The sequence below is a fragment of the Mercurialis annua genome, linkage group LG1-X, assembly GCF_937616625.2.
Source record: "Mercurialis annua linkage group LG1-X, ddMerAnnu1.2, whole genome shotgun sequence".
NCBI classification, from domain to species: Eukaryota; Viridiplantae; Streptophyta; class Magnoliopsida; order Malpighiales; family Euphorbiaceae; genus Mercurialis; species Mercurialis annua.
This window is the reverse complement of record NC_065570.1, coordinates 51,301,929-51,314,438: the sequence shown is the minus strand read 5'-3', so window position 1 is coordinate 51,314,438 and position 12,510 is coordinate 51,301,929. Positions and strand designations below refer to the sequence as shown.

At 38.0% G+C, this 12,510-nt stretch overlaps 1 protein-coding gene across 3 annotated transcripts; it reads left to right on the top strand.

Annotated features, from left to right (window-relative positions):
- Positions 1-3,663: 3,663 nt before the first annotated feature.
- On the top strand, positions 3,664-12,246 carry LOC126664828 (E3 SUMO-protein ligase SIZ1). Of its 3 annotated transcripts, XR_008789540.1 has the most exons (18): positions 3,664-3,884; positions 3,985-4,111; positions 4,294-4,374; positions 4,457-4,499; positions 5,337-5,409; positions 5,502-5,667; positions 6,128-6,258; positions 7,058-7,126; positions 7,322-7,409; positions 7,486-7,561; positions 8,315-8,388; positions 8,543-8,650; positions 8,818-8,985; positions 9,803-9,907; positions 9,989-10,069; positions 10,174-11,392; positions 11,597-11,922; positions 11,998-12,246. XR_008789540.1 is itself a non-coding variant. In XM_050357392.2 (17 exons), exons 2-17 carry the CDS (start codon positions 4,088-4,090, stop codon positions 11,734-11,736), a joined length of 2,646 nt encoding a protein of 881 aa, XP_050213349.1. In that variant the 5' UTR covers positions 3,664-3,884; positions 3,985-4,087; the 3' UTR covers positions 11,737-12,246. The 3 variants fall into 3 exon arrangements, 2 of the variants coding, with proteins under 2 accessions (XP_050213349.1, XP_055959727.1); XM_050357392.2 differs by having other exon boundaries at positions 11,597-12,246; XM_056103752.1 differs by having other exon boundaries at positions 3,967-4,111; positions 11,597-12,246.
- Positions 12,247-12,510: the final 264 nt, after the last annotated feature.

The following is a 12,510-nucleotide window of genomic DNA, read 5'->3' as shown; positions in this document are numbered from 1 at the left end:
GCCATAAGCGATGGCTTATGGAAGTTTTCCTGAGCAAGCGCTCAGGTCGGCCATAAGCGATGGCTTATGGGAATTTTTCCTGAGCAAGCGCTCAGGTCGGCCATAAGCGATGGCTTATGAGAGTTTTCCTGAGCAAGTGCTCACGTCGGCCATAAGTGATGGCATATGGGAATTTTCCTGAGCAAACGCTCAAGTCGGTCATAAGAAAGAGCTTATGGAAGTTTTCCTGAGCAAGCGCTCTGGTCGGCCATAAGCGATGGCTTATGGAAGTTTTCCTGAGCAAGCGCTCAGGTCGGCCATAAGCGATGGCTTATGGAGGTTTTCCTGAGCAAGCGCTCAGGTCGGCCATAAGCGATGGCTTATGGAGGTTTTCCTGAGCAAGCGCTCAGGTCGGCCATAAGCGATGGCTTATGGAGGTTTTCCTGAGCAAGCGCTCAGATCGGCCATAAGCGATGGCTTATGGAGGTTTTCCTGAGCAAGCGCTCAGGTCGGCCATAAGCGATGGCTTATGGAGGTTAATTTGGTGAGCAATTGCTCAACTCGGCCATAAGTAAGAGCTTATGGAAAGTTTGGTGAGCAATGGCTCAACTCAGCCATAAGTTATGGCTTATGGAAATTTTGGTGAGCAATTGCTCAACTCGGCCATAAGCTATGGCTTATGAAAATTTTGATGAGCAATGGCTCAACTCGGCCATAAGTAAGAGCTTATGGAAATTTTGGTGAGCAATGGCTCAACTCGGCCATAAGCTATGGCTTATGGAAATTTTCGTGAGCAATGGCTCATCTCGGCCATAAGCAAGAGCTTATGGAAATTTTGGTGAGCAATGGCTTATCTCGGCCATAAGCTATGGCTTATGGAAATTTTGGTGAGCAATTGCTCAACTCGGCCATAAGTTGTGGCTTATGGAAATTTTGGTGAGCAATGGCTCAACTCGGCCATAAGCTATGGCTTATGGAAATTTTGGTGAGCAATGGCTCAACTCGGCCATAAGCTATGGCTTATGGAAATTTTGGTGAGCAATGGCTCAACTCGGCCATAAGCTATGGCTTATGGAAATTTTGGTGAGCAATTGCTCAACTCGGCCATATGCTATGACTTATGGAAATTTTGGTGAGCAATGGCTCAACTCGGCCATAAGCTATGGCTTATGGAAATTTTGGTGACCAATGGCTCAACTCGGCCATAAGCTATGGCTTATGGAAATTTTGGTGAGCAATTGCTCAACTCGGCCATATGCTATGACTTATGGAAATTTTGGTGAGCAATGGCTCAACTCGGCCATAAGCTATGGCTTATGGAAATTTTGGTGAGCAATGGCTCATCTCGGCCATAAGCTATGGCTTATGGAAATTTTGGTGAGCAATTGCTCAACTCGGCCATAAGTAAGAGCTTATGGAAATTTTGGTGAGCAATGGCTCAACTCGGCCATAAGCTATGGTTTATGGAAATTTTGGTGAGCAATTGCTCAACTCAGCTATAAGCTATGGCTTATGGAAATTTTGGTGAGCAATGGCTCAACTCGGCCATAAGGTATGGCTTATGGAAATTTTGGTGAGCAATGGCTCATCTCGGCCATAAGCTATGGCTTATGGAAATTTTGGTGAGCAATTGCTCAACTCGGCCATAAGCTATGGCTTATGGAAATTTTGGTGAGCAATTGCTCAACTCGGCCATAAGCTATGGCTTATGGAAATTTTGGTGAGCAATGGCTCAACTCGGCCATAAGCTATGGCTTATGGAAATTTTGGTGATCAATTGCTCAGTTCTGCTCGGTTTATGCTCTACTCGTTTTTTTTTTTTAAGTAATAGCTTATGCTCGGTTTTTTCATTTGAAAAATATTTACACTCGGAGAGCATAAAAGGTCATGGTTTATCTCGGCCAAATATGAGAGACAATAGCCAGACTCAGCAAAGCATGAAAGGCTATGGCCTATTTCTGATTTTTTGGAAGGGATTTGTCAAACTACTTCTTCTATCTTCGTCGAACAATTGCCTTCGAGGATGACATAATGAATAGAGATGGTGTTTCCCACAGACAGCGCCAAGTGATAATAGTGAAATTATCAACGACTTCGAGTGACCGGATTTAAGCTCCATTCTTGAGTTCAAGTGACGTAGGTCCGCCTGAGATTAAGAACAAACAAGTCAGAAGAACGCCGGAGAGGGTCTCCGGACGTTCACTCCGACGAGCAAGTCAGTATTTGTCTTTAAAAGAGTATATTAAAAGTATTATGTGAAAGAGGTGGAAAGCTTCCCCCTATTGATGTGTTGTCTTGGCTTATATAGACACATGTTTTGTTGGTTTCTTTGTAAACTAGCAATGTGGGATAGAAATAGCATTTCTATGTATGTTTATATGGAGACTCATCTTGGTATTTATGCTTATCAATGCTAGGTAATCAGTGTTGCCCTTTAGTAAAATTGGTCTCTTAGGTGATTTGCGGTAATACCATCTATATTGTTATCACTGAATAAGAGAATAATAATAATACTACATTTCAGTGTTTTAAAAATTAGACCGGACCAGCCGGTTCGACCGGGATCCGGAGGTCAGACCAATTTCTTATGCCTTAAGAACCAGATTTTCGATTCAACCGTTTAGAACCAAAAAAAATCATACAATTTGAGTATTATCGAACCGGTTAAACCGGAGAATCCGTTCGGTTTACCATCAACAAATCATTCCATGTCTCAAATTTGTAAGTTTATCACTGTTAAAATAAAAAAAATAGATAAGAGAAGAATTGAAAACCTAGATTTGAGGAAAACTTTTGAAAGAGGTGGAGATTTTGAGGATACTAGTTTGATAATTGGTTTCTTAAGAGATGATGGTTCATACTACGTTATCAATAATGATGGTTCTGCAACTTAGATTTGTGGCCGGATTTTAAAATTGAAGATGAAATAGATACAGTGGCACTACTGAAATTTTCTTTTGTGTGGTATTAATTGTTTACGAATTTCATAGAAAATAAATAAGAAAAAAGTGATGGAAAAAAGAAAGACAAAATAAGCAATGGTGGTTCAAGAAGCAAAAGAAAATGGAAGACGGTTGGTTTTTACATGGAAAAAGTAATTAGTGTTAAGAATCAAAGAAAAATAATTCAAATTTTGAGGAGATCTACGAACCACGTATATTATTGCGCAATCGGCTCATTCTATATCAGGTTATCGGGAATGGTTAACTGTCCCGAATTCTTTAACAATGTACTGGCTTCAGATTTGAATTAATATAATTTCTTTTGTGATAAAAAACCCTATTCTAATTAGCATAATCCACAATTTTCACCTAACCAAATCTTGTAAATTTTTATGGTTGCTAAAATAAAGTTGTGATGGGGACCCTAACCTCAACAATTATTTTCTAATTAGGTTTCGTTAACATAAACTAGCATATATTGGCATTCATCCGGATTCACAACTCACCAAGCGAATCTAACGGCTGTAAGCCATTCAAACACAATTACCAAATCTTTTCCTCATCAAAGCGGTCCACCATCGAAACCAAGGATTCCGATCCCCATCTTATTCCCCACGTGGAAAAATTACAACCGTTAACTATGAAAGAAATAAATAAAACAACGCGAATCACAACGCGGACGCATAAAACGTAAACGCACAGAATCAGAACCCGGACGTGTTCCCGATTCACAACCGGATTTCATAATCGGCGATAGGTCCGGGACTTTTTGCAATTGGAGGATAGCTTGTTCATGTTTGCCTTTTCTCTTCGGTCAAAAATAGCCAAAAAAATAAAAAAGGAAACGCTTTGGCGACGAAACCACCACACCAAACCAAAAAAAGTGAGCGTTTCAAAGAGAAGACTCTGCAAACCCTAATTAACCAATCCACTCTCTTCTCTTCAATTCATTTTTTTGTCGTAGTAAGTGTTTTGATTATTTTTTTATCGTTGCGATTTGTTTGATTATCGATTTTTTATTTTGTGAATTTTTGTTTCTGAATAGATCGATTGTTGTTTGCAGACAGTGCATGGACTGGTTTGTTTGGTTAATTGAGCAACCGCTGGTTTAAAAAAGTATTGAATTTTTAGGTACTGAGTTTCTGGTTTTGGGAGAGTTAAAAATAATGGATTTAGCGACGAGTTGCAAGGTATTATTCTTATTATTAATTTCACTTATCTGTTAAGTTGCTTTGTTTCTGCTGTAGCTCAAGGAACTGCTTAATTAGCTTTGATCGTATTTTCATTTGGTGCTTATTGGTTTTACTATTTTTTTGCATTTTTTTTGTGAATTGCTACTGAGCTTGTGGAATTAATTCTATGTTTGCTGCAGGACAAATTGGCATATTTTCGTATAAAAGAGCTTAAAGATGTCCTTACACAGTTAGGTCTTTCTAAGCAAGGGAAAAAGCAGGTACGGATGATTATTGTATTTCTGAGAATGTTATAGATAATTCTATTGGATTGTTTTTTAATTTGTCGTAATTTAAATGTAGGATCTTGTTGACCGAATATTAGGTGTTCTTGCTGATGAACAAGGTAATTCCTTTTTGAATATTTTATTATTATGGAATAGACTATTTATCTGTTGAAATTACAGCTGTTTATTTGCTATCACTGTTTAAATTGAAACTGAATCCTTGAGTCTTTCATTCAAGGCCTTTTCCCATCCTATCTTGTTCTTTTTTTTGAAAGGAGTTTATGTTTATTGGCAAATGCTTGTTCTTTATTTCTGTGATACTAAGTAGGTTACTTGTTACGTGTATCAAGCTTTGAGGCTTGTGAAATTAATGCTTTTGACGATATGCATTTGCCCATGTACTATTTGAGTTATCAATTAAGAAAATCCATGGTGGGGCTTTTCTTGCATCATGGAGCTTGACTATGTTCGCTTCCTGATAAGGATAATACTGCTAGCTGGGGGAACAACTTGGCCTGTTTTGTGATGATACTTCTATAGCTTCTCAGTGTTGCAATATTTAGATCTTCACGAACTTACCACACTGTTTTGCAACTTTTAGGGATTTATGGAAGCCATGAAAATTTCAGAATTTTATAATTACGCTGTGTCCCTTTTTTATTCGACTCTAACCATAAAGTTGTACTCTTGACACGCTACATTCCTTTAAACCTTAGCATTGAATTTTCCCTGCTAAGCTTTTCAAGGAAGCTTGGGACCTCAAAACCCCATTTTGAAGTCTCTATGATGTTTCTTTTTGTGGTTCAAGTCAGTTTATTTCTTTAATTTTCTAGTGGTTTTTATTTTTTTTCTACAGTTATCAGGCGTGATTGTATGTTTTTTATTTCCTATTTCTGTTTTTTTTTGCTCCTTGTATATTTATTATCAAGAATCATAAAGACAGATTCCATATGCAGTTCCAAAGACATCAACGAAGAAGACTTCTATTGGAAAGGAAGAGGTGGCAAAATTAGTTGATGACATTTACAGGTTTAACATCAAATTCGCAATCTGTGACTCCATTTTTGGAGCATTTCTGTATGTCTTACTTTTTCCTCTGTGTTGAATGTGCTCGTATTCAGAAAAATGCAGGTTTCTGGGGCCACCGATCTAGCATCTAAGGGTCAGGGCGTGTTGGAGAGCAGTAAGACAATTATTAAAGGAGAAGTTGATGATGATCATTTTCGCTATGATACAAGAGTACGTTGTCCATGCGGTAGCTCATTGGAGACTGAATCAATGATTAAGGTCTCTACATATATTAATTGTTAAGTATTTTTTGTTTTATTTTAATTCTTTGAACAGTTTGAATTGAATAAATGGCCTAAAAACTCTGGTCCCTTCTGGGTAGTCTTGCAGAAATTAGGGTTGCGGTACAGAAATTAAGAAGTTTTAGCTTTTTGCATTTCTTGGATGTTTGACTTGTTCAACATTGAAAGACACAATTTTATCATGCACATGTGTCCTTGTCCTTGATTTAGATTATGAATGTTTTTCTATCTTGGTGCCAGAATAGTGTACAGTAGTGTGTTAATCCATTGCATGACATGCTACACTATTGCAATCTAGCATATTCTGTTAATGTGGAAGTCATGTTCAGCATTTACACTTTATTACTTTATTTCTCTTTTTTCTCCATTATTATTAAACTTCAGCTTATCTTGAATGCTTCCTCATGCTTTGTGGCCATAATATTTTGAATTGGCAGTGTGAGAAGACTGGATGTAACGAATGGCAGCACATAGGTTGTGTTATAATTCCTGAAAAACCAACGGAGGGCACTCCTCAAGTTCCTGACTTGTATTATTGTGAGATTTGTCGGCTTGGCTGGGCTGACCCGTACGTATTATTCATCCATCTCAATTATTTATCTTTTCTAAGGATTATTTGAAGGATCCCTATCCCTCCTGTCTCTGCCTCTCTTAGGGACCCAATTAGCATATGTTGTATGTTACTCAATGTGGAGTTTTATTTTGGATTAGCCTCTTAGTTGGTAATATTTTTACACACATTTTTGCAATATTTACATGCGACTATACTCTCTTATGATGATAGATATTATCTCTTGCTGTTATGCTGTTCTTATAGTCCTTAATATCAATTATCGTGTTCTATCCAATTTGACCATGCTATCATACGCATTATACAAGAGTAATTTTTTTTAGAAGGGTACGCAAGTAATCAGGATTTGTAATGGTATGTTCATGGTACTCTAGAGAAATTTCTATTTTGAAGAGGACATTCTGTAATCAGGTGATGAACTGTAGTTTCATTGCTATTTACCTCAATAGTATAGCATACTTATGTGGATGGAAATAAAAGGACGTCACAATGAAATGAGAAATAAGGGGGGGCCCTCTAGTGTTTGTAAAGTCTAATACCGCATGTGTGATAGACATGCTGAATAATTGTATGGATATGAACATATATATATTAAAAAAATTAAGTAATGCTACAAATCTAGGTAGAATTGTCATTACGCCTTATGGAATCCTGTTTTACTATCTTGTAATCATTTTTCCATCTATCTTATATGAACTGCATGTGCAAGAAACGGTTCTTCCGTAGACCTACATCTGCAGTTTCATGAGCTTTATTAAGCTTAATAAAGAGTTCTGAAGTGTTTATTTATGTGCAGCTTCTGTGTTACTATTGCACATCCACTTTATCCCGTCAAGTTGACCGCTACTAATATTCCGGCTGATGGGTGAGTGCATTATAAATATGTTCTTTGATTGTCAGACATCTGAAGTTTTAAAAGCTGCTATTTTTTATTTCTTTCTATAAGAACAGAATTTGAGTTATCCATTACATAAAATTCTCATTTTGTGCTCGAGCCCTTTTTTGGTACTTATTACTGTTACTATTTTAATTTATTAACTTCTTGTCATGGATTTTCCAGTTCAACCCCATTGCAGAGTGTGGAAAAAACATTTCATCTCACTAGGGCAGACAAGGACTTGCTGACAAAACAGGATCATGATGTTCAGGTTGGCCGTTTTAGATATTATTTGGATTTTATTAATGTAAATGTACAAACATCTTATTCTTGATGATCTTTTACAGGCTTGGTGTATGCTTTTGAATGATAAGGTTCCATTTAGGATGCAGTGGCCTCAATATGCAGATTTACAGGTCAATGGTATGGTTGTAAGATATTTCATTCCACTGATCATTGATTTCTATCTTCTTCTTCTACTTAATTTTGCAGCAGCTTGACATTGAGTAGCATTCTATACTCTCTGTAGGGGGAGTTGTCTGAATGTTCGTGTTGCTTCAGGATGGTTGTATATTTATACATTCATGTGATCTACATTTGTTTATTCAAATGTGGCATTAAGATTTTAGCACAGAGACGTGCCTCAGGCGATGACCGAGTCGCCTCACCTGCCAAGAGGCGGGCGTTGTCTCAAAGGCGCACGCCTCTTCCGTGAGGCGAGGCGCTGGCCAGGCGAGCCTCTGCGATTTTTGGCCCTATTTAGTTTTTAAAAAATAAAATTAAATACTGTTTTATTCATGTAGGCCTTTTAGAGTTCAATCGAAACCTAAACTCTTTAAAATAGTTGCTTCCAGCAGCCACTTTATATTTTAACCTAATTAATTTAACTGTGTTTGATTATGGCACATTTAAGTTTTAAAATTATATTTGAACTTTTTCAAAATACATAGGGTTTATAATCATAGTATTATATATATATTTTATTTTTATGTAGTTGCCTTTCTTCCAGAAGGCCTCGGGCCTTGCGTCTTAGACTCTAGGGTCGCCTCGGGTCGCCTTTCGCATTTAATAACTATGGATTTTAGAATGATGCTTTCCATATCACAATATTATTATTATTTTCTTCTTGGCATACATATAGAATTTTCAGCTTATTTATTCTTGTGTGACCTGTAGGTGTTCCTGTTCGTGCTATAAACAGACCTGGTTCACAGTTATTGGGGATTAATGGTCGTGACGATGGTCCAATTGTAAGTTTCTGCATACGTGCATCTTTTTGATTAGTGGCTGTTGATGCCTATAGCATGTTTATTTGTTGATTGTGATTTTTCCTGCTTTCATCAATGCTTCAGATCTGAAAATGCATTCGTCTCTTTTTGGGACTTGTTTAATTTTGTCTATCAGATTACACCATGTACGAAAGATGGGATAAACAAGATATGCTTAAGTGGATGCGATGCTCGTATTTTTTGTTTAGGAGTTAGAATTGTAAGGCGACAAACTGTTCAACAGGTGACTATTTGTCTCTCCCTACATGAGACAAGCATGGCTTTATGCAATTGCATTTTGTTTGAATTTTACAGTTTGATTATATTGAAAGAAGTAGGGTTTTTGTTTGTTCTTGCTTTTTAATGGAATCCATCTCATTCTTAGAGTTGTTATACTATGTTACTTTGTAGATACTCGATGGGATCCTCCGGCAGAGTAATGGTGAAGATGGTGAATGTTTTGAAGACGCACTTGCTCGAGTATGTCGCTGTGTTGGTGGTGGAGCAACAGACAATGCTGACAGTGACAGTGACTTGGAAGTAGTTGCAGACTCAATTGGTGTTAATCTTCGCTGTCCAGTAAGTGCAGCATGGTCATTGGATACAGTGACAATTTTGTTGTGTTTTTCAGAGCAGATTTCATACCACATCAAGATACATGCAACTCCAGTACCTACATATTGCTGCCCTGTGTGTGTTCATAAGAATGAATGCCCTATAAAATTTCAAAATGGCTATTTTTGTTTTATTTATTTCCTGGTGGGCTTTGTTATTTATGCTTTTCTGAATTATTCAAGGCATGAGGCTTCCTTTATTTGAGGCTTTGGGATGTTGGTTTTGTACCTAATGGGGAAGGAGTCGGGGAGGATTCTTCCTTGCATTGCTAGGAGGCAATTACCAGGAATGTAGTTTTTGGCCTGCAGGTCATACTGATTTCAAATTGCGTGGAATTTAATGCTGTATGAATATTAGTACTCGGGCTTCCTTGTTTTGCTAGGCAATTACTAGGATTGTAGTTTTTGGCCAGCAGGTCATACTGACTTCACGGAATTTAATACTGTAGGAGTGCTAGTACTTTGCATAGGTGTGTTCTGCTAATGCTCATTTGGTAGTTGTGAGCGAGTGTTTTTCCACTCTACAAAACAGTATTTTCTTTTTTTATATTTATGACAGTTTCAGAGTAGTAGGGATTCTGTTGAACAGAGAGATTGTTCACTGATAATTTGTTATAGTTCTGTTTGGAAGAATTAGCTTTGGCTTTGTTTCTTCATGGGCTTTAAATTTGTCAAATTAGGGTAGGATCTAAAATATTCTCTAGGGGACTGCAGTCTATTAGTATCAGAAGCACACCTGGTTGGTTTGGGTTTTTGATTTCCTTTTTTTGATGCATGCACAGATGAGTGGTTCTAGAATGAATGTTGCAGGAAGATTTAAACCTTGTGCTCACATGGGCTGTTTTGATCTTGATGTTTTTGTGGAAATGAACCAGCGTTCAAGGAAGGTAAGTGATCAACTGTTATCTTACTTCTTGGTTTTTCTTATAGCTGTTTCTGTTTTTGAATTAGAATTTGGTTATTTGCAGTGGCAGTGCCCAGTTTGTCTGAAGAACTACTCAGTGAAGAATGTAATAGTCGATCCATATTTTAATCGTATAACTTCTATGGTAATGCTACTGTAGTGCTTCTGGATCTTTGCCATCTCGTTATTGTTTGACACAGTGCCATATCCTGTATATGATAATTATGTTTACGCCAATGGTTGATGCAGATGCGGCATTGTGGTGAAGACATAACTGAACTTGAGGTGAAGCTTGATGGTTGTTGGCGCGTAAAAACTAAAACTGAAGCTGAACGTAGGGATGTTGGTGAACTTGCACTGTGGCACAAACCTGATGGTTCTTTGTGTGTGTCTAATGGTGGAGAACAGAAATCTAAAGTGGAAGTGGAAAGACCTATCAAACAGGAATATACATCAGAAGGTCATAATGGTACTGGTTTGAAACTTGGAATTAGGAAGAACCGCAATGGCTTTTGGGAAGTAAGCAAACCTGAGGGTGTAAACACCTCCTCTTCTGGCAATAGATTACAAGAAAGGTTTGAGAACATTGAGCAGAAAGTCATTCCTATGAGCAGTAGTGCCACCGACAGTGGTCGAGATGGTGAAGATGCAAGTGTTAATCAGGATGGTGGTGGGAATTTTGACCTCACTAACAATGGGATTGAACTTGATTCTTTGTCTTTGAATGTAGATTCAACATATGGATTCCCTGATAGAAACTTTTCTGCACCGACAGGAGATGCAGAAGTTATTGTTTTAAGTGATTCAGATGATGATAATGATTTGTTGTTGACATCTGGTACTATTTACAAAAATAATCAAACTGATGATGGTGGGGCTGCTTTTGCAATGCCGCCTCCTGGAATTGCAAATCCTTATCCTGAAGATCCTTCAGTTGGGAATGGTTTAGGTTTTCTAAATCATAATGATGATGAGTTTGGTATACCCCTCTGGCCACTCCCATCTGGAAGCCAACCTGGCCCAGGGTTCCAATTATTTAATTCAGATGTTCCAGATTCCTTAGTAGATTTGCAGGGCGGTCCTATAAACTGCCCCATGTCGATGAATGGATTTTCTTTAGGTCCAGAGACTGTTATGGGATCGGCTAGTTTAGTTGCTGATTCTTCTGCTTGTAGATCTGGTAGTGACATAAATGATGGCTTGGTTGATAACCCCTTAGCATTTGGTGGTGAAGATCCCTCTCTTCAAATCTTTCTTCCAACTCGGCCTTCAGATGCTTCTGCGCAGTCTAGTATGAGGGATCAGGCTGATGTGTCAAATGGTGTTCGTAGGGAGGATTGGATCTCTCTTAGCCTTGGCGGTGGTGGTGCCACCGGCAGTCATGGTGACTCCGTTCCTGCTAATGGAGTGAATTCAAGACAGCAGGTGCCTTTGAGAGATGGTGCCATGGAGTCTTTGGCTGACACCGGTTCGTTCCCTTCTTTATGAACTTCCTAATAAAGTGAGAGTATATCACTGTTGTCAGTTATGAATTTTTGTAATATAAGGCGCTGTAATTCATTTTCATCAAGATTATGTTCACTTGATAATGTCGATTATGCTATTTATTTACTTCTGCTATCTTATGTTGCACTTGTCAAAACCTTAAACCTGATAATTCCTACTTGTGCAGCTTCTTTGCTTCTTGGTATGAATGATGGTAGATCTGAGAAGGCAAGTCGGCAAAGATCTGATAGTCCTTTCACATTTCCTCGCCAAAAACGTTCAGTAAGACCACGGCTGTATCTTTCTATTGACTCGGACACGGAATAGAAAAGTGAAGCCTTGTTTTCTGAGATTATTGTTGGTTTATTTTGATATTTTTTGGGGGACGAACATTTCCCAGGTTTGTGTTATGAAGGAAATCAGCATTATCCCTGGGAATTTGATGGTTTGGATGAGGCTTGAGGCATTTTATAGTAGTCTTAGCACCCGAAGATATTTTCTGCCATCTGTGAGGTGTAGGCCTTACATATGCCCCTTTTTCAATTTTGTGCGGGATAACCTTGGTTTCTAATGTTCTTTGTCTATCAGGGTTATTACAAGCATTCAAACACAAATGATCGTGATGTCCAGTGCTAGTAAATTGTACAGTAGATAGACATTTGAATCTGAAATCTGAATTAGTCCAACAGTTTGGTCCAAACCTTTGGATTTAGCGGGGAAGCCCGAGTTAGTGACAGTAGTATCGATCTTTTTTGGTCTCTGTTTAATGCTGAGAGCAAATAGCTTGTACATGTTCTTCAGATTCAGTTATATTATAAAAAGAATAAGAATTTTTTAGATGGACAACTCTGCTACTTTGGTCCTCTGATGGGACTAAAATTGTTGTGTAACTAACATTTGTTGTAGAAATCATTGGAATGCTGGTGGCAGTTATTTGATGGTCTATATCACCATCAAAATTTAGTTGCAAAAGATGACATTGACAAGCTATAAGTATGCTTCTATTGCCTGGTGCTGGTGGGATGATCGGTATGAAACTTAAAAACTCCTTCCTCTGCCCTTTTTTCTCACTTTCATTTTCTGTTGGCAGAGAAGCAGTTA

Coding starts and splice junctions, on each gene's coding strand:
- LOC126664828 (XM_050357392.2), top strand. CDS start 4,088: ATGGATTTAGCGACGAGTTGCAAG. Junction 4,500..5,336: donor TGTTCTTGCTGATGAACAAG/GTAATTCCTTTT, acceptor TTCCATATGCAG/TTCCAAAGACATCAACGAAG. Junction 5,410..5,501: donor TTAGTTGATGACATTTACAG/GTTTAACATCAA, acceptor GCTCGTATTCAG/AAAAATGCAGGTTTCTGGGG.